At 32.7% G+C, this 27,787-nt stretch overlaps 3 protein-coding genes across 4 annotated transcripts; 2 read left to right on the top strand and 1 right to left on the bottom strand.

Annotated features, from left to right (window-relative positions):
- Positions 1 to 8,101: 8,101 nt before the first annotated feature.
- Positions 8,102 to 10,184, top strand: LOC103828923 (DNA-binding protein DDB_G0278111). Its single transcript, XM_009104558.3, has 7 exons — positions 8,102 to 8,531; positions 9,063 to 9,128; positions 9,231 to 9,289; positions 9,365 to 9,429; positions 9,554 to 9,645; positions 9,738 to 9,809; positions 9,915 to 10,184. Exons 1-7 carry the CDS (start codon positions 8,529 to 8,531, stop codon positions 9,945 to 9,947), a joined length of 390 nt encoding a protein of 129 aa, XP_009102806.1. The 5' UTR covers positions 8,102 to 8,528; the 3' UTR covers positions 9,948 to 10,184.
- Positions 10,185 to 12,990: 2,806 nt separating this feature from the next.
- Positions 12,991 to 21,412, top strand: WRKY71 (probable WRKY transcription factor 71). 2 transcript variants are annotated; one of them, XM_033274208.1, is made up of 4 exons: positions 12,991 to 15,102; positions 19,769 to 20,070; positions 20,352 to 20,498; positions 20,845 to 21,412. In XM_033274208.1, exons 1-4 carry the CDS (start codon positions 15,082 to 15,084, stop codon positions 21,215 to 21,217), a joined length of 843 nt encoding a protein of 280 aa, XP_033130099.1. In that variant the 5' UTR covers positions 12,991 to 15,081; the 3' UTR covers positions 21,218 to 21,412. The 2 variants fall into 2 exon arrangements, with proteins under 2 accessions (XP_033130099.1, NP_001288945.1); NM_001302016.1 differs by lacking the exon at positions 12,991 to 15,102 and having other exon boundaries at positions 19,757 to 20,070; positions 20,845 to 21,217.
- Positions 21,413 to 22,543: 1,131 nt separating this feature from the next.
- LOC103828921 (glycine--tRNA ligase, mitochondrial 1) lies at positions 22,544 to 25,879 on the bottom strand. Its single transcript, XM_009104554.3, has 9 exons — positions 25,367 to 25,879; positions 24,705 to 25,087; positions 24,508 to 24,625; positions 24,235 to 24,429; positions 23,924 to 24,148; positions 23,782 to 23,841; positions 23,622 to 23,702; positions 23,134 to 23,539; positions 22,544 to 23,043 (listed from the first exon to the last, which is right to left on the bottom strand). The coding sequence occupies exons 1-9, from the start codon at positions 25,826 to 25,828 to the stop codon at positions 22,805 to 22,807; spliced, it is 2,169 nt and encodes a 722-aa protein (XP_009102802.2). The 5' UTR covers positions 25,829 to 25,879; the 3' UTR covers positions 22,544 to 22,804.
- Between the last annotated feature and the right edge of the window lie 1,908 nt (positions 25,880 to 27,787).

Here is a 27,787-nt window from a genome sequence, read left to right as displayed (position 1 = left end):
ATCATATTAGCTGTTGATGTGTCTTTGAAATAAATGATCAAACTAACTTTGAGTGAGTGTAACATGTTCGACTTTGACTGAGCAGATTGTTATATGATCTGTTTTAGCTATTTCACCTTGTTTTGAACTTATTTGGATTTGAATCGTATTTGTTTGAATTATCTTATGAATAGCTTTCCATTTGTTATCTGCTTATGTATCACGTTGGGAGTTTAAAGTGCCTTTAGGTTGGATATATATATGGTTTCAACATTATTTGTTTTGTTCATTATTTAAAACCGGCTTACAAACGTTCTAATATGTTTTCCTTATATGTGTAACTTTTGTCGTTTAGACATTTATGTATAAAATAATAAGAAATTTGTATATAACGCATGCTGCAAATACATGTCGGTTAGGTATATTATTAGTTTACAAATAGAATTGTGAATGTAAAGTGAAATGATGGGTCAGGTTGAACATTATAATCAAATAATGCATGCGTATTGAAAATAGTATGCCTTGTCATATATTTGCTTTATACACTTGTAAATTTGGCTTCAGTCTTTTATGAATCGAATCTCATCATCATATCTATCGTAGAGTAGCCAGCTATGAAGTTGACATTTTGTCAAATTTTAAATATTTTAGCTTATCTTTTTGTAGATGTATGTGTTCCTCTATAAATTCTCTAGATGCATTAAGTTATTGTCAATTCACATAGGGTTATTACGTAGACGTCGACTATTTCTAACAAAGTTAGTTATCATATTTGTTATAATGTGACATTTATAGGTGAATACTAATTCAATTTCATTTATCAGATGACAACACCTCAGCGTGTCTGTTTGTTTCATGGAGCTTGGCGTCGTAACGAAGATGGCCATTGGAATTTTCAGAGGAAGCCTAGTGACCTTGGGTATACGGTTATGGTGAAGCCGACTGAGACGGTTGAAGGTTTGCCGCAGCTTGTCCGTGAACGTTATAACTTGCAACCTGAGACACCATTGGTGATGGCTTACCACCCACCTGATTGGTTGCTTGAACCCCTGGGAACTCGCACTCCCCCAATATATCTGACGACAACTTCCCAAGTTGAAACGATGATGCATATCCGTTCATGGTTTTCGGAACTGACGCTCTGCGTTTCTTCAGGTCCTGAAGATGTTGCTCATTTCCAGTTCTTAAGCAATACCACATTCACCATAGGAGGTGCTACGTTTGTTTTCAAAGGTTTGTCAGGAGATTTTTATAGTATACATATAGTATATCCAGAATTTTATATACAAGTAACACTTTTGATTAACATGGCGTGGTAGGTCTTAATGACAAAGAACTTGTCGCAAGCAAAGAGATTCTGGAGGAGATATTCAATGACCAAGAACGGGTGACGATATATAGGTCTCATCTTGAAATTGAAAAGGCTAAAGAAGAGGAAAGAGTTACCGGTGGTTCAGCCAGTGTTTCATCCACTCCAAGTGTTGGAGAAGGTTTGGTCTTATACTTAGTTAAATAAAAAAAATAAGTTCGGAGTGCTAAATTGCTAACTTGTGTTAGTAATTTTGTTAGCTTCTACATCTTCGCCATCTGGATCGCGAGAGTAAGAGAGGGGGTATGAACATGCGGACGCCAACTATGTGATATTAAGGCGTCATCGAGTTCGACTTTTGATGTATTCAACTGTCTTTGATGTGTTTTGCTAAATAAATGCAGTGTGTTGTGTGTTGATTCGAAGGTTTGTTGGACGGTGATCTGTTCCTTGGTTTGTATAATAAAATTTTCATGTGTGTTATTTCTAAAACTTTTTCATAACCATGTGCAATGTAATCGGATAATGGATGTTAATGTAGTTGCTTCAATCTTGTTTTATTGGTTAACTTTTATATTAATAATCACTTACTTTCTTATGCTTTTCGTATGTTTTACGTAACTGGATATATGGATTAACGATAGTATTGAGGTCTAAGTTATGATATCTTTATAACATGTATAATATAGTTCAATGTTATTTTCGATTAACTTCCATTTCCCGTTATGGTAGAGACAAGTTTACCTTAGAATTTATAGTATTTTGTGTCATGTGTGACGCTTGTATTTCTGGATTAGTGTTTTGGTAGAGACAAACTGTACCTTATATAATTTTCATTTATAACAAAAATCCTGTTTATTAAGATTTCTATCCGGATTAAACAGCTTCCACTTTCTCCCTTATATGTACTGCTAAACGTACGGTTCCTGATAACAAGTATTTTTTAAATATTATGTGTCCTTAGTACTTTTGTTTCCTCTAAATCTTCATGTTATGTTATCAATAGTGATAAAAACCAAAAAAAATAAGTAACGTTTCTGTTGTCATGTGGTCATTGAAACCGGTAATATAAGACAGTACGAAAATGGCTTCTTATTTATATTACAATCTCGGGAACAAGTTTATAACCTGCCTCAATCTAAACATGGACTCCACTATTTTACATGTCATGTTTTTATTTAATATGTCTTCCTTAATCCACCTATCTTTCCAAACACCTTCATCATCCGAGAAGAGCCAATTTCGTTTTGCTTACACCTTTTTGATTATATGGCAACTTTACATGTTGCTTTGTTGTGTCCACGTCCTTTACAACGGCTACAAACATGTCTTCTTCTTCGAGGAGTTTTCATCTAGCAAAAAAAAAAGGTTACGTTTATAGTTATTTGAAAGGACCATACCCTTATTAACTCGAAAGTGCTTACTCTAATTTCTCCTGTGGACAATATCCTGGTTTTCCGCGGTCTGCCTGGAGGACGTTTACTTGCCGGTGGGAATATTGCGACTTCTTCTCCTTCACCATTGATTTTGACTTCACTCGAATTGACATTGTTGCTTATGGGTAGTATGTTGTCAGCATACGCAGATGCTAGCGTTGCAACCGTGTAAAAGGAAGATACGAGTTCTTCAATGCTTTTTTTTTCTTTGATTGCCGCTGCAATCGCATGTGGGCACGGTATAAGAAGGCTCTGGAAAGAGAAACAAGTGCAAGATTTTGTGCACAGGTTAACGTGGTACGACGAGCCATTCTTCTCTTTCACATCGAACTCAAGATCATTAATCTGGCTTACAAGCATTCCGCCGCTAACCTCGAAATTTTCTTCCACGATTTCATTAACGCGTGGAGTTAAACGTCCACTGCAAACCTGGCTCACTTTCCGCCTTTCTGCATACCAGTTCATCAGTTTGGACCTTATATACTCCACCAAATGCGTTATTGGATACTCTCTTGCTTCGCGAAGAACCGAGTTCCATGTCTCAGCTACATTACTGGTCATAATGTTGTAGCGCTTTCCAGTGAAATGAACTCGTGCCCAGTGCTCGAAACCAATTTCAATTAGGTATTTTGCACACGAAGCATTAATCTTCTTTATTTCGTCGAATGCGTCGTCAAATTCACTGATTTGAAATGCCCTGGCTGCCTTCCCCACCAAGTAACTAAGATGTTTGTTCTTAAAATATGTCCTTATGTTTCGTTTTAGATGCAAAATGCATGCACAATGTTGAGCTGCTGGATATACCTGCAAGTATATGGAAAATTAGTTCGAATTTATACATGTATATCGAAACGGCAAACTTGTGCAATGTTCATCTATACATCTATGTATGTCGAGCTAACACCAGGAAAAATACCTTTGCAATTGCATTGTAAATGGAAGAATGTCTGTCAGATACAAAGACAAGCTCGGTTTTGTTGGGGATGAATTCCAAAAGCATTTGTAAAAACCATTCCCATGCGTTGTCATTTTCACCGTCTACTATAGCCACGACAATAGGAAAAACTTGGTAGTTGCCATCCTGTGATGATGCTGTGAATAAACAACCAGCATATTTCCCTCTCAAATGCGCCCCATCAATGATTATGACATTACGCATATGCTTCAAGCCGCTAATACATGCACCAAGTGCAAGGAACATGTATTTGAATCTATGCCCAACTATTGAATCGAAAACGGTATGCAGTTTTGCAACGGTGCCTGGATTTGCAATCACTATTCTGTGCAGGTAATCCGGAAGCAGTTTGTACGATGTAGCAAACGATCCTTTTGCATATTCCAGTGCAACTTCCCTAGAACGCCATGCTTTCCAATACGATATCCTAACATCGTGATCTCCTAGCATGAGTTGCATTATTTCTTGTGGGCATGGTCCGCCTCCTTGACCAGCAAATCTTGACTTGAGCATTTCTCCAATAACAGAATGTGTTGCTTGTTCTGCATATCCTGTGTAAACAGAATTGATTAGTTGTGTTTAAATCATGCGAACAAATAATTAATTTATGTAAAAGTGATGACTTATGATCAATTATTTGGAAATATTTCTTCCATATCTTGGCAATATATATGTTCTAAATTCATCGAACATGTGCCCATGTATAAATTCGATATTGATAATGTTGAGTTATTAAAAATGCAAAGCATAAATTTCATACTTTATGAATTGGTTACGAAGAATAGGGATATACATAAAAAAATCCTAAACTGGTTAATATAGTACTGTCTTTTGTTTCTTATAAGTAACTTTACCTTCAAACACTTAAAACCAGAGGTTTTGGTAATACCTGCACGGTCGTCTACTGAGCATGTGTGTTGTAATTCTACTTTTCGAATTTCGTACGTGTCGACATTCTTCATTTTAGTTGCATAAACCCTCCAATTGCATGTTTGATTTATGCATCGCAGGACCATTCTATCGGGAGATGAACGTGCGTTTTTAAACCGGAATTTATGTCTCAATGCATATAGTACCAATTGTTGTTTGAAATCAGCTCTACTTGTAAAATCTTTCCCTCGTATAATTCGTCCGAGTTAATTGTGTGTTTTCCTACAATGCCGTCTTCGCATTGGTTAATATTAAGTTTTCACAAAGCAAAAAACATACATTTATGTTACATTGATATTTCACATTACAAGGTTCCGCAAACATATAAACAAAGCCACCGTTATACTTTAAACAAAAGCCAAAAAGGATTTCGGTGCGTCCAACTATTTCACAACAAACATCGGTGACTTGGTTATTTATCTAGATTTAAAAGTAGCAGGTGATATTAATTTAAGGGACCAAACCCACCGCAGGTTTCGTCAGATTCAGAGGAAGAGTCATCGAGTGTGCCCAATGGAACTTGAGCGACAACGGATGTCTTATTTCCAACTCCAAGTGTGAGCTCGAGGCAAGGCTCTGCATCGGTTCCTTTTTCAGGTGCAGCCGGTGTAATCATGTTGACGTCTTTGCAGGAGTCTGTTTCCAGTCCAGCCGATGAATCACCTTATAGCATTAGAACAAGCGAATGAGTAACAATAATATACAGTCTTTAAGACAATCGTTTCATAAGTATAGATGCTTTATTTGTTACCTTTTATGAAACTGGGTGTATTGTCTTGCACGTCTGTAGAATTTGGTTTGTTGACTTGCGTTGGAGTGGCGTTGCTTATGTTATTGTTGTGGTTGATTCCGTCAGAAGAGTCAGTGGTTGAGCTATCATCATCCTCGTCGATGATAATTATTGTTGCAGGTTGGGGTGCAGAGACTCGTCTGTTAGCCGCCAGTGGCAAACCTAATACGCCTTGATTCTCGTGTGGTGACTCTCCAACATACACCTCATAGCTGTCTTCTTCATCCATCATATCATCCAAGTAGAGGTATTCCTGCGTGATGTCTCTCCATATGCGTAGAGGTTGCACTTCCAAAGGTGTAGAGAGGTGGAGAATTTCAGCTGGTTATAAATTTGGGACTGCATTTTCCAGTTCGTCCAGAGACATGGGCTCGCCATAGAGAACTAGGAATGTTAGAAATAACATTAGATATTTATCATATGAGTTATATAAATTGTCTAACTATCTACGTCTACCTATCACCACAACATGTTTTTCAAAAGTTCATAAATTGTTTAACACAACATTGCTATTATTACTTAGTAACGTAAAATTCTTTTACGTGTTGAATACTACTTATACAAGTTGCATTTTAACTAGGGGTTTAATAATGATCATCGGTTTTATAATTAATATGCTACTCGTATAAATAAGTGATTTACGCTACCTTCTTCATAAGGATTGAAATACGTTAGATCTTCTGGTGACATGCTACCATCTCCGTCCATAGATATAATGTCATCCACGGTTAAGCGCTGAAACTGTGCTTGGTCTTGTGTTTCGCCTTCATCATTAGGTAAACCATAAACCATCTCTATCTCTAGCGCAACACGGAAGACAATGAGGAGTTGTGGTTCGTTGAACATTATCTCCAAGATATGCTTGCTACATACGATCGGGTGGCTACCAACTAAATCTGCTAATATTTAAGAAAATGAATCTTATTTATGTTCTTTTACGGTAAAATACTGTTATGAAATGAGTTAAAGAATCTAACCTCTTATAGCTTGCCGATGCTGTGCTTCTGTAACCTCCTCACCCAGGTAAATTGTGTCACCTATTGTGAAAGGGGATCGACAGAAGAACTGGTACTTGGCAACTAGTTCAGGTCCACTAGTTACAAAGAGCACAGCTTCAGCCATGTAGTCCTCCACACTTGTCATAATCTCAACATCTTTGTCAGTTAGCAGATTTATCGGCGGCGTCTTTGCACCTCCAGGTAGATTCATCCAATCCGGGAGTTGATACGTTAAGGCAACAGGAGTGAGAATTCCAAGATCCAACCTTATACGTATCAGCTCCAGGAGGCCCTCAAGAGACTCGTTCTTGTTAATTACGACACATTCACCATGATAAGCAGATGTTTCCTCAAAACGCCATTCTCCATTGGCCGACTTACTCCAAAGCCCGAGAATGAGCTTAGTCAACCGTCCCATCTGCATGTGAATTTTTTTTTTTTAGCTAAAACACAACTACAAACTTTATATATCACAAGTTTACCGATTAAAAGTTTTGTTAAGTTTTAGTGTGTATAAAGGATTGACCTAGAAAAAGACAGGATTAGTACCTTTACTGTTGATTTCTCTAGGCTATTTCCGGAGCAGACGTTAAGAAACTGGATTTTCTGTGGTGAATTTTGTTTGGGATTTTGCTCGCCGGTAGTCGCTATTTATAGCGAAAATTAGATAAAGAGGTGGAGTAAAAAAAAAGAAAATCCAGGTAATATGCAAGCAACTTGTGCACCTCCTACCTAGTACTAGCTATCATCATCACAGTTGTGTAGGTTATGGAAAATATCTCTGACACGTTACATTTTTTTATAATTTACAATGTTCTCGACATTATCATCTCCTTGTTTGGGACGCGAAATTGGTCTAAACCGGTTATCGGTTTTGGCTCAGATTTTTCGAGTTGTTCAATTGATCTGGTTCAGTTTATGGTTGCTGTTAATTGTAACGTTGTGCTTCTATCGACAACTTATTTAGATTCGCCCTTTCATGTGTGCTGACTATATTCGACCCCTTATGGAAAATTGAGTTTTATTGTCTACAATTTAAATTTATGAAGTGTTCAGCTTCGTTGCCATTCTTAAAAACTGGGCGAATTCAATGGGGGAAGTAGGTAAATCTTCTTCAGGTTCTATTTCATCGCACACAACCATCATTGCTCCTCTTTGCCATTGTTTTCAATCAACAAGCATTTGCATCTCTTCGACCGATGCAAATCCTGGACGACGCTTTTTTAAATGCGAGCAACATGGCTCTGTAGAGGTCTGTTGAAGATATCAGTGTTGCTCATAATATTACGTTTGCCAAGATGTTCTATCAATTGGTATTATTTTCGTTGATCGGATTGGCTGTAGCAAAAGCTGCTATTGTCTACATGATAAAAAGATAAATTTGTTTCCTATTGGTAGTTATCACTTGGGTTCTATCAGGGTTAAGTTTTGTTGTTCCTCTTTCTTTGTTATACTCTTGCTTTCTATAAATGTTCTCTGAAATAGGTTTACGAGTTTATCTTAGTGATATACTAATGTTTAATAATCTTACCAATTCACGTCTGCTCTATATAAAATTATGTTTGTATGTATGATTTCTTTACCATTGGACTCTATTATCGTTTTATATTTTCTTGGCTATTGTTGTCAAAAAGTCAATTTCGAAGGACTTATTTTATAAATTGCAATCTTGATACATGTCAGGTTAAGTTTATATTCGTGTGGCAAATACAATTTTTGTTCCTTTCGAAAATCTTCTTTACGCGGGAACTAAGTGAGACAAAATGTCATTATCTCTGACAGAACCTGACAAGTGTATCTAGTTTAGATATGCCTATATTAGGACTGCAGCCCATCGGCATAGCTTCGATATTCGTAGGGGATATTGCTGTCATTTCCCACCACCTTCTTTATCCGATCACCAAATTGAATTTTATTTTGCATGATCTCCAAATAAACTTTCGTTTCGTGTTTTTTCGGCGAAATAGGCCAAAAAAATATGAAATTTTATATTGGAGAAAATATAAAAAGATGAAGCGCTTCTGAAAGAAGCTACAAATCAATTTTCTGCCCTTTGGAGCTGCTCTCTGTGTTTGGTTTCTGAGGTGTTGTTAGCTGCGCGCAATATCGATTCGAGACGAAGACTGTTCCGATGGTGAGAATTCTTGTCGAAATTGTTACGCTTCTTTATAAGTATTTACAGGGAACTCGAATCTTTGTCAGGGTTTTTGGAGATTATGCATAAGTTAGTTTATTTCAATTGATTTTTCGTTCCTTCCTTACAAAAAAAGAGATTGGGTACGATTTGGTTCTGTGCCTAATGGAAAGCGGGTTCCTTTGACTGAGATTCAAACATATAATGATGCGAATCGAGCTTTAATGAGTTCTAATATGCAACGTCAAGCAGTTCTTGAGCTTTGTTAGTCATTGCTTTACTTTTGATCTAATTTCACAAATGAATGAAAAGCAGGCCCATCTCTGGTTTCATGGCATTTTCGCATTACTATGTGATTCCATCTTGTAGGATAAATGAGTGTTGGATGCAAAAGAAAAGTACCCTTAGACACGACTCAGTTGATAGATTAGTTTTCAGCAAATCATAGCACTATGCCTCTCCTTCGGAAGTTGAGATTTTTTTTTTGCAATTTTATGATTCCGACCCTTTTACTTCTCTCTCTCTGTGCAGGCTGATCCTGAACTAGAAGCTATCAGGCAGAGGAGAATGCAAGAGCTCATGGCTCAACATGGCACTGTAATATTCTGAATAACCTTCACTTCTGCTTCTTCTTTTTTTTCAATTGAGAAAAATTGCACTTTGTGTGGCTCATTGATTGTGAACCAACCTAATTTGCAGGGGAAGCAGGGCAATCAGCAGAATCCAGATCAAGAGAGAGCACAAGAAGATGCTAAAAGGTCTGTTGTCGATTACTTGAAAGTAAACTCTATGTTGAGCTAACCTTCTTTTCTCTGATTGAAACATGTGTTTAGGGAAGCTGATGAACGTAGACAAATAATGCTTAGTCAAATACTGTCTTCCCAAGCCCGAGAGAGAAGTAAGTTTTTCATCTAGTTCCTCTTCCTTTTCATGTTACATTGTGACTGTCATCGATATGATGATCTTCCAAGCTGTGGTAATGAATCTCATATGCTTCTCGTTCTTCTTCTTGTTCTCTATAGTTGCTAGAATTGCATTGGTGAAACCTGAGAAAGCTAGAGGCGTTGAGGATGTTATCTTAAGGGCTGCTCAAATGGGACAGATTGTTGAGAAGGTAAGAATCCAGTCACCTTTCTTTGTCATTTAGTTCTTACTTCCTTACATTTCATCTGACAGTTATTGCAATACTCTGTTTGCTTTGAACAGGTTTCTGAGGAACGGCTTATAACCCTCTTGGAACAGATAAACAGCCAAACTAGCAAGCAGACCAAAGTCACGGTACGGTCACACAATCCTCCAAAAACACAAGTTATCAAAGCAAAAAGCTTTGCTCTTAGTTTAACGTTATCATTGAGTGTAAGTTTATCTTGGATGTGTTTACAGATCCAGAGACGTCGTGGGGTGGACGATGATTAGGAAGAAGAAGAAGATTATGCTGTGCTTTTGTATATCTATTGAGATCTCACTGTTGAGTTGGTGAGTTCTAGTTAGATGTTACCGTGAAATATGTTTATTCTCAGTGAATCTTAATGATCTTCCATATGGTTGGGATGGGATAAAGAGTAATCTGAAACTGAAACTCTGCATTTTATATTTTGGACATTTCATTTGCTTCTATTCTGACTTTTTTTTTGAAAAAAAAAAAATTGCTTCTATTCTGACTAATTTTATCTGAGGTCTTCTTGAAGAATTGATACAAAATAAATAATTCAACTTCTGTCGGCCGTGAAGTATTGAAGCGACTCCATCATTTTCATGTCACAAGAATCAAAGGTCAACCGAAATACTAAAGCGCATTTGACAAATAAGTGACGCCATAGTTCAACTTTATCGTTACTCAATGATCAAAAGTAAGATTTCTGATTATTTTTAAAGCATTCACTTGTCAAATAAGTGACGCCATAGTTCAACTTTATCGTTACTCAATGATCAAAAGTAAGATTTCTGATTATTTTTAAAGCATTCACTTGTCAAATAAGTGACGCCATAGTTCAACTTTCTAACAAACAAACATTATCCATACGTTTCCTAACGATTTACTTATAACCTTTCCATAACTATGTAATTACCAAAAATAAAATGGTCCTAGTTAGTTTTTACACTCAAAGTTAGTTGTTACTTGTCACAAATACAATTAAAGAGAAAGGGGGACATTGTCACCAACATAGATGAATAATATGAAGATATTAGTATTGGTCCTCAAAAACAAATGAAGAAATAATGATTACGAAACGATATTACCTTACTAGTTAGTAATTACCAAGAAAATATAATGATCTTAGTTCAATGTGACACTCAAAAGTTGTTAGTCGTTACTTCAAGAAACACACTCAAAAGTGGAAAAGAAAACGGATAGTAAACTAGATAGTTCATAAATTTTATAACAATGTCAGTCGACCAAAAAAAAAATGAAAACCATTTCAGATAGTGGCCTGTATACTCTGAAGATACATAGTTATATACACAACGACCATAGATGACATAGATAGGGATGGACACAATTAGTTGCTACCGTCCTATACTCGTCCTATAGAGCAAGTCGAGTATCAAATCGTTTGTTTCAAGTATTTACAAGTACAAGAAAAGTATCATATATTAACTAATTGACGTTGTTGGTTTGTTATCCGTTTTTAGTTTAAAGTTATCTAAATTATAATAAATGAAATCGTTTATATAATAATGAATTAAACAAAGTAGTATACTTATATATAAATATTTTAGAGTTTTTTTAATATAATAATGAATTAAACAAAGTAGTATACTTATATATAAATATTTTAGAGTTTTTTTAACTTTATACAGTTGATATGGATAAAAGTATTTTCTCGTTTCTTCTTAATGTCATTTTATATCGATTTAAAACATATAAGAAGACAGAAAAAAATTATTTATAAAATAAAAAATAGATTGGACTTCTAACTAACTAAGCTTTTCTCAAATTCATGTGTAAAATTTAAGTAGCTAAAATAAATATACAATTATCAAATAACTTACAAAAATTTATCAAGTAATTTACAAATAGTTAATAAGGTATAGTAAACCGTAGTAAATAACTTGTAAATACGTTAACTTGTAAACACGTTAATTTTCAGCAAATACTTAAAACTTGTTACAACAAACCAGATACAAATTTAAATTTACATTACTCGAACAGCACAACTTACACAAGTCAAGTTACTCGAGTACTAAGCATACCAAAAGATGCAATTAGTGCCCACATCAGACCTTACCCATCACTCGCGTAAATAAGAAGGTGGACTATGCAGTTAAATAATGTTGCAGTTATACAATAATAAAGTGGATATTTGAAAGAGAGAAAAGAAAAAGACAATTAAACAACATTTTAAGCAAAGTCTTCTCTGATCCGTACAATAATCTCTTTAAAATGATAAAACGCAAAGAATTTTTCTTCATAAATAGTAATACAAAATGTCATTAGTGGAGTGGATATTGAACTTTAAAATCTCGATTTCAACTTAGGCTAAAACGTTGACCTTTGACTTCTAAAATTTCAGTCATAGATATTAACTAATTACTCGTAAAATTAATATCTCCAATATTGTCATTCATCAATTAACGCACCAAACACAATACCTGCCCATATAGACAAAGTGGTAAATTAATAGAAAAAAGCATTCATAATCATAACTTTAGTGTCACATTCAACCAATTAGAATTGACATGAGTAGTTCAGTCAGACTTTCATGTTTTGTTATTTAATCTAAATTGTATAGTTTTGAGTTTGAATACAGACTTTACAAGTTATACGTTATTTGTGAAAATAAAGTATTATTCACCGTATTTATATATTATTTTTTATAAAGTATTGTAACCAATAGCATGACGTACAAAGTAGGTAAGTAACTGAAATAAAAATGTATATATGGTAAGTGGTAACTGATTGATCCATTTTTTCGACCGATTCACATGTTTGTCACTGCAGAATTAGTATGAGCTCTTATAGAATTTAGTTTCTTTTTTACTGTAAAAGGGCATTTTATAAAATTTAGTTACAGACCAAAATCCAAAAATAGCCAATAAATTATAGGTTTAAATTATAGACGAGAAATTATAATTGATAAGAACGCAAACTATGATTTATATTAACCAGTTAGTCCCATTCTTTTGGTAGTAGCGACACTGGACTTCAAAAGACGATTTAAAGATTGATTTACATATGCTACTATTTTTATCAAAAAGAAATATATATGCTACTGTTGAACATTCGAACTAGCAAATAAAAAGTTGGTATGTAAATGTTAAAGAAAAAGTAACAAATGCGCATCATTTGGCTCATATAAGTGTTTCCAGTTTCCGTGCTTAACCTATCAACTAATCGTTGACAAAAAAAAAACCTATCAACTAATCTTGTATAATTATTATTTTCTTATATCTACTAAATTCTACAATAAATTATTTATTAATACACAAACTTGTTCAGAACGGCATTCTATTTTACTTACAATTTAAACTTAAAAATCAAACGTCTTGACGTTAGGTCATAGGTGATATGATAAAAAATTTCTGTTTAATCATAATCAGGTAATTTCAATAAATTTAATCAACATTTGTACACAAAATTTGTTATAAAAAAATTGTACACAAAAGTTCGATTGTTGGTTAGCAATATTTTCAAACAGTTGTGTAGCTTTTCTGCTCAACTTCTTTTTAGATCTAATATTCATCAAATGGAAAGGCAAATATTTTTTAGTATGTATGTATATATCGCTAGTTTAGCTTAGTTCAAGTAGTCTCATTTTATTTAGCTAATTTAAAATTAACATATAGGCTTTAATTAGTGACTAATGAAATGGATGGGAATAGTGAATTGCTTATCATTCCTTATAATTTATATCATTTATAATGAATATTTGTTCTTATGATTTCTTTACATTTCTTAATATTTAAAGAATAATAGTCTACAATAATTTTTAATCAAATTAGAAGAGGAATAGGTTTTCCTCTTATTTTATTCCTTTCATTTATTTTCTTTTTATTTTTCAGACTCCTTTAATAGTTACCAGCTAGAGCCATAGTGATTTTATATCTAAGTTTAAATTTTTTGTTTCCAAATTTAGATCCACTATATTTGAATAGAAGTTTTAATATCAATCTAATAGAAACCACCCTCCAAACACGAATTGTTTTGTTAAAAGTTTGTCAAATTTTATTTAAAGAAAAAATATTTAATTTTTTTGTTACAAGATTTTTTCTTAACAAAAGAAAAAAGGTGACAATTTCTTTCCCAATAATAATATCATATAGCACTATATATACTAAAAACAAAATCAAGCTCACATTCTATATATTCATTAACTAAAATTTAAATATTAAATTTCTCATATTTTCAAATTTTGAATCATATTTACTCATGAAATAATAGTTTAAATTAATTTACACCCAAACCACGGCTGACCACGATTAAGTTTGGTTTATTGTGTACCAACACAATTAACAATAAGATACAAATCAAAATTTAAATTAAACTGATTTGTTGAGTTATAACCTAAACCTAATAGGAAACCCAATAATACATTATTGTCGGTTTAGATGGTTTGCTATTTGATTTAGAGTCCTGTTTGGGAACGCGCTAGGTGCTAGTCGGACGGTCGGGTTAGGCCTAGCAACTAAAAAAAAAATCGGGGATTAATCAGAAATTATATGGAGCAGAATTTTTAGATTGTTTACTATGTTATAAAACATGTTAATCTTTAGTTGTTTATAATATTAATACATTTTTATAATTTAAGACTGTATAAAACACACAAATAGAATATATAAACTGTGTAATTTTTATCAAAATTATAAATATAAATGATATTTATAAAATTTTAGATAAAAAAATAAATAAAATATTATTAAAAATAAAATAAAAATAAAAATAAAAATACACTAGGCGGCTAGGCCGTCGTTTAGACGGTGTAGGCGGGGAAAATCGGATATCTGATTTTTTAAACCGATTTGGCATAAATCGAGGCGGAAAAGTGATGCGTAACGTCAAAGTTTAGCTGATTTTTAGAACATGGATTTAGAGTTTAACCTAATAAGTAGTTTTAGTTTAGATTGTGATTGGTAGTTTGTGATTAAATATGTTTTAGTACACAGTAAACCAAATTTAATCGTGGTTTGAATATAAATTGTTCGAACTATTAATTCATGGGTAAACATGATTCAAGTTTTGAAGTCAAAGAGAAATTGATATTTAATTTTTATTTGATAATATATATAGAATATGAGTTTATATATGAAATAAAAATAATCGTCACCCACCAAAGACACAGAGAAAGGTTCAGCACGTGATTTGACCAAAAAAAAAAAAAAGTTCAGCACGTGACATGCAAGACTTTGCTGACCCAGCAACGGTGCCATTTTGGCATTTTCCATCACGTCTCTTCTTCAATCTTCACACCTTTTTTTTTTTAACACTAAAAAAAAAAAAAGAAGAAAGAAAATGTGTGAAGATTGAAGAAGAGACGTGATGGAAAATGGCACCGTTGCTGGGTCAGCAAAGTCTTGCATGTCACACCTTACTTTTATGTTTCTAACATAAATGGCTAATTTGGGTCATCAGGTGCATTCCCAAACTCGATTCATTCATAATATTAATGTGTCCATACTCCATAGTTTTGGTCTAATCCATACTCCATAGTTCAAATAATATATCGTCAACACCCTTCGCAACTAATACTAGATCTCGATCCGCGCAGATTTTTGTTTTCATTTATTTTTATATAAACATTTTGTTTTCAATTCTAAACTGGTATATATTATAATATATATGTGTCTATCAATTTCTAAAACATAATAAGTTTACGGTATATTTTTTTTATTGAATAGATTGTTTCAAATTTTCATATGTGTTTCTATCTTCTTCTATATATATATTTTTGGATTATTATTTCATTATTAAAATCCTAACTATATATATAAAAATTAGTAAAATATTGTTTTAATGTCATATTCAAAGATATTGTAACATTTCACAAATTTAGAAAGTTTTTTTAAAATTAAAATTTTTGCTTCATAGATATATATTATCGAGTAAATAATTTAACATTTAGTTTTTGTTTAATTTTTAAAATAAACTATGTAGTTTAAAATTTGTTTTCATTGGTTTAAGGTAGTAAAGATTAATCATTGTTAGATAATATGATTTTTGTTATTTAAAAAAAAAATCTTTATATTTTAAAAGTTAACATCGATAAATATTTAAGTAATTAACATATGAATGTATAGTATTACAATATTAAATTATATATATTTAATTTATATTATCTATAAATCCAATAGATATTCTATTGTTATAATTCAATTATTGATAGTCAATAAAAACTTATGGTAGGTCTAAAATTTAAATGATAAGATTAGAGATTAAATATAATATGACTTTTTAGGAATAAGTCTATTAGATCCATTTTTTTAAAAAATCACACATTAATTAAGGTTGTGACTTCTGTTTTAATATATAAGATGTTTTGTTATTATTTTGTGATTTTATCTCTTATAAATATGATAAAATATTTCTGTACGTCTCACGATAAGTCTAGAAAGTGAAGTTATTACTTTGAAGGGTGTTGACTATTTAAGTGGTTTTAGTTGACTTTGAATTTTCAACACCAATAATGCAGCTCCAAAGGAAGGATAATATCTTATTATAAACCCCATATTTAAAATTGTACGGAGGTTATTTATTTCAATAAACCCAAAATTTATTCAAAAGGGTCTAGACTCTAGAGAAAGGTAAAACGGAGATTTTAGTCAATTATTCACATGACTTGTGTATATGAATATAAAATGTATATGATTCGTCTAGAAAGCTTTCTTTTGACCAGCGCAAAGACGTTGGAAGTATATGCATAAAAGTCTACGTAAATAAACTTTTAGAAGACCTAATCATGCTGCATTCACACAGACCTAAATTACTGATAGTTTCCAATACCTCGTTCTTAAACCAACCTTTTAAATTTGCTAGACATATGCACAAATTATATTAAGTTGAGTCTACCCATTTATAATACATAAGATCATATAGCGATGTTCATATCTAGTCTCCTATATATTAATCATAGAGCATTACAACATGTTTTCTTACTAATGTATCATCACAAAGATGATTTTTAAAATTTTTAGAAAAAATAAATTGATCCATATAAAAATATATATTATACTTTTTATTAAACTAACTATCAAATTGATTAGTAGTATACAAAAAAATATTTTCAACTATTTTTTTAAATAAAAGCTACGGAATTACCTAATATGATTAATATATATATATATGAAAATTAATGATTATGAATAATACATATGTGATAACAATATTTGTATCCTCTCTCTTTTTTTTGTTTAATTTTATATTATTAAAATAAATTAAACAATCACATTAAACATATAACAAAAAAAAATTAGATTTTTAATATGTTATATTTTGAATTTTTTAAAACAACTATAAATTACTAAAAATGGTAAGGTCTCACACTGAAAATTTTCTGATCAATGGCTTAACTTTTTTTGTTCAAACAAAATATAAATGATGATAAATCGTATGAATATGAAGTCTCGTTAATAATTATTCATATTACATATGTATATATATCATTTAAATTAAATTATATATTATATAAAAATATGTTAATTTCAAAATTTGCAGTGAAAAATTATTGAGATCTTAATATTTTAATTTTGAAAATTTGTACTGAAATTCTTATATTAAATTTTTTGTGATTAACGGTTTAAATTTTTGTTACATCAAATATACAAATGTTAATAATAAATATTCATATTAAGATATACTATATATATATATATATATCTGTGTAAATATCACTAAAATTTAATTATATACCATATAAAGTAAATAAAATGATTGTTTTGATTTATTTACCAAAAACATGATTGTAAATAAACAAAAGGTATTGATTTTTATTTATGTGTTTACTCTAATGTATATATTTTTATGTATGCAAATTATTTTTAAAATAGGTGGTTTCTGATGTGTTATTTGATCTTCACAACCCCAAAAATATACTTCTTCAAATTGAAGTGATTTTTAATATTGGAAGCACTATATATATATATATATTATTTCATTCAGATTAAATAATTTAGGCTTGATTTTTATTCTTAGAAAACTTTTAATGAAATATCATGACAAGATTTCAATCACCTCCTTTTGAGTTTGTTCGAAAAATGAAAGATTTGATCATTCGTCTAATATTTGTTCTCCCTAATACCCTATCTAGCTATTATAATTGTAAAAACTGGTGAATATATATATATACTAGAGAGACATTTATATTTTGAGTCTTCACTTATATTCTATAATAGCTTGATATATATTAGATTTGAACACTAACATGTAAGTAGAGTTTGTCACTGATTTTCTTCAAAAAATTGATTCTTAGATATGTATCTGGAGTGAAATTAATTTTTATAGATGTCCATCTTTTTTTAATTGACATTTATAATTCATCGAATTCATAGAAGAAGTTAACAAAACTCATATCAGTGAAACATAAATAAAAACAAAATACAATTTTATAGAGGTAGAAAATAAAGTCATTTATGGAGAGTCAATAGTAAATAAATAGATAGCAGAAAATCTAATCTTCTTTCGTCATTTTACAATTGATGTTGCCTATCTAGTTTTGGTGGTCAGTGTCTACTGAAAAAACTTAATTTTTTTTTGCGCATATGAAGTCTTATAAATAAAATGAGTTGTAATACATTAACTCTTCAACAACAATGGTACATTTAAGAGACCAACATTTGTATTCGTTATTTTCAAATCAATAAATATTGTAGTGTTGAAAAATGTTAAAACCATTTAATGAACAAATATTAGTATATAATACTCACTCCCGCGCGCAGATTATCATCTAATATACATTATTTTTTAACCGAGTTTTTTTTTCATTTTTTCTACTTTTAATGCTAATGACATAGTCATAGCACCACTCGTCATGTTAATTGTGTAATATAATCTTAAAAGACTATACATCGTCTCAATATATGTTTTCATATCAGTATATTATCCATTTTATAAAACAAAAATACTTAAAATAAAATTCATAAAGTTGAAAGTTAAAACTAATAATGGTAAAGCATGTTAAAAAATAATAATGATGGTAAATCATAGTATGGTAGATAGAATTGAGAGAGAAAAGATAGCTTAATGTTTCCTTCATAGAAACCACTTTTTGTTCAATATACCTCTACCAAATTAATTTCAAGCTGAAATTGTCAAACCTATCTTTTCACACTTACAGACATATTGTTAACAGATGACAAGAAAAACATATTGTTAACAATATTTATTATACCCAATAAAGTCTTCAAAGATTATGACCCTTTTAAACTTTCCAATAACAATTTGTCCCTCTTAGATTCTTTCAAATTTATTGATTTCACATTTTGGAGAAATTTTAAAAAAAATTACATCAATATTTGATATTTTTGTAGGCAAAAATATTTGTTTTGGTAAGATCAATTGTTGCAGAGTAGTAAATCGGTCATATCTAGTTGGTTTATAAATTGTTATTGTAATAGTAGAATTTTTCACGCCGTGTATAAATTTTAGATTCTTACTCGTTAAACTATTTATAAAAAATCTAGTGGGTCTACCATTCTTCGAACAAATTCAAAAAGAAGTGATTACATGTGTTTTAGATCCAGGTGATATTTTGGGTTTTTTTGGATCTTAAATATTCATATCCATTACGTATCAAAAAATTACATGTGTTTTATAGATATTTTAATTATAGATGAGAACCGACTCGGATCTAAACAGAACCGATCTAAATCCGAACCAAAACTTTCTGAGTATTTAGTTGGATATAAATGTTTAGGATCCGAATGACATGGACCCAAAAGAAACTGGTTCGAACCAGACTTGAAGACCCGAATGCCAAGTCCTAAAACGAACATTACATTGTTATTTTGTATATAAAACTTAAAATGTTTGCTTGGAGGTCAAACACTATAGTCGAATGGTTTTGATTTTGAAACTCAGTAATTTACAGGCCAATGGATACATTTGTTTTCTCCAAAAATAACGCTCCAAAAAAATTTAAAAATAATATTATTAATATTCAAAGCTACAAGACCATCAAAGCAAATAAAGTAAAGTTGAATGGACCTGTATTTATTAGACTTGATCACCCAAAGTCCACATAGAAACCTAACACATAAGTTTAAACAACCAATTATCTTCCTCTTCTTCTTCAATGGATGATCAGGTTGACCACAAGAACACTTGTTTAGATGAGGTTATTTTCACGAGCGTAGCCGACTGCTTACAAAGCTCACTAGAGAAGGCCTTCAAGTTCTCACTTTATAATTACCCTTGCCAACCGATTTCACCGTCTAATATGGGCCAAATAGTGAATTACCGTTACTTAAACCTCAATCCAAATTCTCCAATAGTCTCTTCTTCCTCCAATGAAGCTGGCCCTAAAGAGAACGTGGGCGATAAGAGCGGCCCAATGGAGGATCACAACGAAGGAGACCAACATGGTGTTGGTGAAACCTCCAAGCAATTGTGAGTTTTTTTTTTCCATTTCCTCTTATCAAAATGTGTTTTAAGGGTGGATTATGAGCCAAATAAAACCTTTCAGACAGTTGCTATCAATTTTTTTTTCTTTTATGTTCGGGTAGCTAGATCTCTTGAACCAAAACTCAGTCTATATATTCGGTCTTTAGTCGTCAATTCATCACGTAAGATTCTCAGGAAATCTACATTTACTTGATTACAATCAATTAGTCGTTTAAACTTTGTAACCCTGGAGACTAACATGCTTTGTGGATGATGAGTATGGTTAGGAGAAAACAAGGCAAAGGGAAAGGAGAGAAGAAAGAAAGAGAAGCTAGGGTTGCCTTTATGACCAAAAGCGAGGTGGATCATCTTGAAGATGGTTATAGATGGAGAAAATATGGACAAAAGGCCGTCAAGAACAGCCCCTATCCAAGGTTCACTTCCTCACTATATTTATATATTCTAATTTTAGTATGTCTTCTATTGCCTAATATTACTTATTTTAGTATTATTTTCTGTTTCAAAATATAATTTGTTTCTGTTTAGTTTATTCTTTATTCAATATTGTGTAGTCAATTAAATTTTGCAAACTCTTCTATAATTGGTTGAACTATCTTATTTTATATATCAACTGATGCTTTTATGATAATAATTTTTTTTATCTCCATGTTCTTAACTAAAACTTATATTATGAAACGGATGAAGTATTTTACTTGTCCATGTAATATTATAAAAGTATACCACAATATATGTATGTAAAAGTTATGCATGCGTTTTCAGGAGTTACTATAGGTGCACAACGCAGAAGTGTAACGTGAAGAAACGCGTAGAGAGATCGTTTCAAGATCCGTTGATCGTAATTACAACTTACGAAGGAAAGCACTACCATCCAATCCCATCGACGTTGAGAGGTCCCATGGTCGGGGAGAATTTATTAGGCCACCATGGAAGTGCTATCCTCCATAGCTTCCCACGTTACCATCAAGAGTTTCTTATGAAGAATCAACATCCGGTCAATTATCAATCAGCAGGAACTGTAACGTATCAACGGTGTCATGGTGACTCTACTAATTATAGTAATCATCAACAAGTTATTGACTGTGGTCTTCTTCAGGACATTGTTCCTTCAAAATTCTTGAAGCATGAATCTTGAGAGATAGTACTAGAGATCTGAATCTTTCTTTTTCATATGCGTATATATAGAGTATTTATGAACACATTATATATAAGCATAAATTACTTAGCTTGTTGTATATAAACATGTATGTGTATCTATTTCATGGACAGCCTACTTCTAATTAATTGAAATTGTGGTTTTTAAAAGAGATGATTTGTGTATATGTTTTAACTTTTCCTCTTCAAACCTGGATAATTTGTAATATTTGGTGTATTATGTGGTTTATTACATAATGATGTTTGAAATCAAACGAAGAACAAAAAGGAAAAGCTATTCGTGCATATTGAGAATGATTTCACTTGAATTTCACTTGCATTGAACATTTTGGATGTTATTATTGGTCACCAAAGTTTCTAATTTGTGTATTTTTCTAAAAGCGGGAAACTGTTGACTCGTTGTTAGATAACGAAAACAAACTTGCTTCAAAATAAATTACTTCAGCCCAACAATTAATATTTTTCTGTATGATTAAAAACAACAATATTAACAACTAACAAGTACAAGAATTCGACATACTATCTCATTTTCTCCGATGAATTTATCGAAACTAATATATGGAGAGAAATATATAATTCCCCAACTTTCTTTTTTGTTTTAAGAGCGATATGTTATTTGAACAAAAAAATCATCGTTAACTGAGACGGAAAAAAAATTAGCAAATAGAACAAACAAAATAAAAGATATCTTAATTCGAATTAATAGATACATCTACTTCTTAAGGTTCTGCATGTTATTTCTCTAAAGCCACAAGAGCAACGCCATTTTTTCCATACAACAATGTGGAGACATTCTACTTTAGTAATTAATTAAGTTTAATCGAATGAATTGATGAAAAGAGAAATAAAAGGTAGGTTTCAGACCGAGTATTCATACATTTCATAAAAGTTGAAAAATATGCCTTGTGCAATTTCAGGCGGCAAGTAACTGAATCACAAGGAAATATGATGACAACTTTGAGACTCTGGTTAATTAAGAAACGGAAACTAGCTCAGCAACGATGATTGTTTCATGAAATTACAGCGATAACATTATTCAATTCAGCAATTTTCTCAGCAGAGATGGTAACATATTTATCCAGCGTCTCGGTGCAATAGTCCTTGTGCAAATGGTTGGCCCGGTAACATGTTCCAGTGTTCGTATGACATGCACAGATGTCTTGAGAACAACCTCTGGTGTGACATTTAATTTAAACAATCAACTTCTAGCATCTTCTCCTCAAGAATGAAAATGCCGTATACAAATAAAATCAATAATGTAAATTGACAGCCGACACAATCTAGTCTACTGAATTTTGCAGACATGTGTGAAAGACACTAGCTTTTACTCCACAAGCTAAGAACATTTACTTAACAAAGTCAAAGACTTCCAACAAGAGGGTCTTCCTCATGCACCTCTGAGAGAGTAGTCAACGTTTTTTTTTCGAGGAAACCAAACCACATAGGCAAAAAGGAAAAGTTCGAGGAGAGAACAGTCATTATAAAAACATAAAAATGGGCAGGTCCAACAAACGATTTTCACAAAACATAGGTTTTAAATTATACTCATGATCATTGGAGGAACAAATCACTCCTGCTCGTCTGCAGCAGCAGAAGAGTGGTGAGGGAAGCTTGCCCACACGTCTTGCCATGTCATCTTCCCCTCCGCGACTGAGCTCACCACAGAGGCTGCCTCTTTCAAGCTAACTCTGACTTGGTCTTTGCTGTCTCTTTCTCTGATTGTCACCGATGTATCCGAGTCCACTGTTATTGCAAACGGCACTCCTAGCTCATCCGTTCTCGCATACCTTTTGCCTATCGATGTACCTGTGTTCATTCAAACACACAAATCTCACACTCGGTTTTGCTCCATCTCAAAATTCTAAATAACTTTAAAACTGTTTTTTTAACACGTACCAGTGATGTCAATCTTATGTGAGATGCCAACAGAAGTGAGTTCCTTGGAAATGACTTTGGTTGCTTCCTCGAATTGTTGGTTCTGAACCAGCGGGAAAACCGTGCACTTGATGGGAGCCACAAGAGGAGGGAAGCGGAACACGTTCAACTGTTCGTCCCCTGCTTTGCTTGGCCTTGTGCTGAAGCAATGCTCGTACAGACAATATATGATTCGACCAATACCAAACGATGGCTCAATCACTGACGGTGTGAAAACCCGCTGGTGCTCCTTCTTCTTCTCCTTCGAGATTGACACCATGTTCTTCTTGATGCTCACGTTTTTCCCGAGTGTACACACGTAGAATTCCACTTCCCCTTTGGATTCCAGGGTTGCCTTCATCTCCATAGCTTCTTTCTCATTCATCGCCTGACAAAACATTACCCAGAGCATGTTCTTTGTTATATAAACTCATACCATGAGAGAGAAAAACCAAAAAGTAAAACAGTACCTCCAAAGATTCAACCACATTCTTCTGAGTTCCCTTGAATGCAAGACCCAGTTCTTTCTTCACAGGATTAATCACAAGTTTCTGAAAGAAAAGAGAAACATATTAACAACAAAGTTATAAAGACAGTAATGAAAATGTAAGAAATCGAATGAATAGATACCTCTACTTCTTTAGGCTCTGCATACTTCTCTTCAGCCACAAGAGCAACCCCGCTTTTCTCCTACCATACAACAGAGTATCCACAATCAGCATTAGTAACTTTGAATGGTTGCCAAAGGAAAACTAAAAGGTAAGTTTCATACCGAGTGAGCACGTAGGTCGTAAGCAGACCTATCTGCAATGCCAACACACTCAATCCATCCATAGGAACTCTCAATTTCAGCATCCCAGCAATCTGCTGCATAGTGGGCCATTTCATTTGCAAGATGCTGACGGAAACGCAGCCGTTCCTTGTCTATCCCAAGGCGGGTGAGGAAAAGATATACTCTTCCAATGAAGTACCCTAGAGTTTCATTGTTCACAGTTCCCTACATGTTCAATTTGCAGACATCAATATAAGAGATAATAAAGAGAGGAGTCTGTGAGAATGCATAGTAAGATTACAAGTACAGACCTTGGCAACAGCCTCGCCAAGGCAAAGTTTTTTAGCAGATTGGCCAGACATTTGTTCTTCTCTTGGAAACATGAGGAACTCCAACTTTGATACATCAGAGAATTTAGGGTGGGACTTGTTCTCAGGATCGACAAAGTGCTCAATCTCTGCCAGAGTGAATTCACGAACTCTAAGAAGCCCTTGGCGAGGAGAAATCTGCGAACAAGACATTACTTATTGGAAGACAACGTCCAATATATCAAACAAAGTAGTTGAAACTTTAAGAAAAGTCACCTCATTTCTAAAGGCTTGGCCAATCTGAGCAGCAGCAAAGGGAAGCTTTCTTCCATTGTAATAATACAAGTCCTTAAAGTTCACAAATATGCCTTGTGCGGTTTCAGGACGCATGTAACTGATACACAAAACGGAACTTGATAAGAACTCAGGGAAACAAAAAGTTCAACAATAATTATAAAATGAAGAATGCTCACCCAGGAATCAAGCCAGATGGGCCAATGGATGTTTGAAACATCAAGTTAAAGGGATAAGGATCCGACAGTGGGTTCTTGGTGTCTGGAGCAGTGATCCCATACTCTTTGATCTTAGCACCAAGCTCTTCAGGGGAATAATCTTCCATAACAGCAAGAACATCCTTGTACTCAGCAGCTTTCTCCGCAGAGATGGTGAGATCTTTCTCCAGCTTCTCGGTGCAGTAGTCTTTCAGCAAGTGATCCGCACGGTAACACGTCCCAGTTTTCTCATCCTTGACCATGAGATCAGTGAACTTGTCAACGTGACCAGATGCCTTGAGTACAACCTCTGGCGTCACACATGGACAATCAACTTCAAGCATGTTCTCCTCAAGAATGAAATGCTGTTAACGAAACAAAATCAACATCATATAAAAGCAAAATCAGTTTCAATAATATTTATATTATTACTCTTAATAATCTAAACTCAAAATTACAATTATAAATTCTAATAACTAATTATATATTTAAACATTTTCGGATAACCAGACCGGTTAAACCCAAACCGATCCTAAATTAGAAAATACCAAAAACCTCTAACCGAATCCGATCGCATATCAATGCCTACCCTAAGCTAAGCAAAGATCAATTTCTACTCTACGAAACGTGAATTGGATCCTTACTTGACGCCAGAAGCTAAGAACATTGGACTTGACAGCGCATCCAGGAGGACCGTAATCGAAGAGCCCAGCAACACCACGGTAGATCTTAAACGAAGGGATGTAGAACAAACGCCGCTCCAGAGTATTGACGACGGCTTGCCGGAACGCCTCGCGGTTAAGCGAGCCGTTTCCGGAGCTGGTGATGGTCGACTGGAGCTGCTTCTCGACGGCGGATTTCTCGAGCTTGAGTTTGTTGAGGAGGTCGATGGCGGCGTCGATCTCGGGCTTCGCTGCGCGGGAGGCCTTGAGAGCGCGTACGGCGTTACCCTGGGACTCGACGGAGGAGGATTTCTCCGAGAGGGATTGACGGAGAGATTGTTCGGTGGGGTCCATTGAGGCGTGGATAGTGGAGATTGAATTGGTTTGGAATCGACGAAGGGAGAGGATTTGTGGGCGTGGTATAAACGCGGAGAGGATGCGCATTCGATGGTGAAGTGTTGTTGCCTCCACTCACTGTAGACTAGGGTTTAAAGATTATGGCTAACCTTTGGGATGAGATGGTGGGTTTTGGGCTCAACTGATTTATTTTCTTAGTTTAAGAAAAGAGCATTTCTCTCGAATAGACCTTATTAACTTTTTGTACAAAAATAAATTTCAAAAACTAAAATAACCAAAATAACATTGTTAATTTTTAAAATTTTCAAATTTTTTAAAAATTGAAATCTTATACCCAAAACTCCACTACTCAACTCTAAACCCTAAATTCTAAACCCTAAACTTTTAACTCTAAACTCTATTATCTAGATTAATTAATTATGTGGATATAAGTGTATATTTACTTCTTTTGATAAAACATTTAACTCTATTTTACTCATTTTTACTTTTAATGTCTATATTTGTGACAAAAAAAATTTAGTTCTATTTTAGGAATTTCTTTTAAGAAAATCTATCTTTAATTTTTAATCATTAAACCAATAACCCTACAAAATCTATCCACTAAGATGTAATCTAATCTAAGCACATTATGATTATAAGCACTAACTGTCATCCATTTTTATAAAAGTCAAACCTTCGTTCATACTTTTATTTTGACAAATGTTTCAACACTAATGTCAGTTGTCAACTAATGATTAATGATAATTTTGAGCTCTAGTTGGTTAGTAGTAGTACCAACCTCTCCCTCACCTACTAGTAAGGTCCACTGCTTTCGTTATGTATATAGGCTTCTCATCTGTTTTGTTTTATTTTTATTTTTGGTCCATAGATTCTTAATATTGTTATACTTATACATCATTTCATTAGTTCATTTCATACTATAGTGAATGTGTAAGGTTGATTACCTTTGATATGAAATCCATCTACAAGTTGGATAAGACGATAATAAGGTTACATAGAAACAATTATCACCCCTACACCTCATGGATTTCATAACGTCAGTATCAACACCGCTCTCCCTCTCTTTTGCAACTCATTTCTCTCCTTTTTTCCATTTTTCATAGATCTTGAGATTATGTGCTTTTTCATTTGTAAAGCTTTACTAATGTTATTCATTTTGATTAAATCCGAAAAATTCAGATATTAATAAAGCTTTGAAATAAAGCAAACATCATAATGTAATATCCATAAAAACTGAAACAAATCATAAATATTAGTTATTACAAAATTGGATATCTGATTCGATCTATATATTTATAGATATGCAATGTAATTGTGTATTCAAACTATTATATCTATACATATTTTATGATACAGTTTGGTTATTTTCTTTTAAATTATTTTTCAAGATTTTGTTTTGAGTTATTGCATATCCAATTTAGTTTTCATGTTGAGTCAAAATGTTATCATATGCGTTTTCTTATTAGGCTTGTTAATATTAAATTTTGCTTTACAATTTCTCTTAAAATGTTAGTTTGTTAGTATGAATTTATTATTTTTATTTTAAATTTCTATTATGAATATTTGTTTATTTAGTTTAATGTTATATATTATTTTAACTTTAAATATAATTGACGGATCGAATCGAATAAACCGCAAATATTCAGAAGAACTTCGGATATCCACACTTGATCAATGCAAATTACAAAAAGAAAAAGACTAGGATAGCACCAAACCAAGTTTTTGTTCCCAAAGTAGCATTCAATGTTCAAAGTTACAAAAATAGGTTTCATTAAAGAGGTAAATATACACTTATACCCCTAGGGTTAATTAATCCAAACCTTACGGTTTAAAGTTAAGGGGTGGGGTTTTGGAATTACGGTTTAAAATTTTATAAAAAATAAAAATTTTAAAAACAGTTTCAAAATTATTTTTAAATTATAAAAAGAAAATTTGAAAAAAAAAATTCAAAAAAATTCGAAAAAAGAATTTCAAAAAAAATTATAAAAATTTTGAATCTGAAAACATATAATCTGAAACTATAAAAAAAAATTTCTTTTTTTATTT

Source organism: Brassica rapa, chromosome A07, assembly GCF_000309985.2.
Source record: "Brassica rapa cultivar Chiifu-401-42 chromosome A07, CAAS_Brap_v3.01, whole genome shotgun sequence".
Classification (NCBI taxonomy): domain Eukaryota; kingdom Viridiplantae; phylum Streptophyta; class Magnoliopsida; order Brassicales; family Brassicaceae; genus Brassica; species Brassica rapa.
The sequence above is the reverse complement of the archived record's forward strand: the minus strand, read 5'-3'. Positions and strand labels throughout refer to the sequence as shown.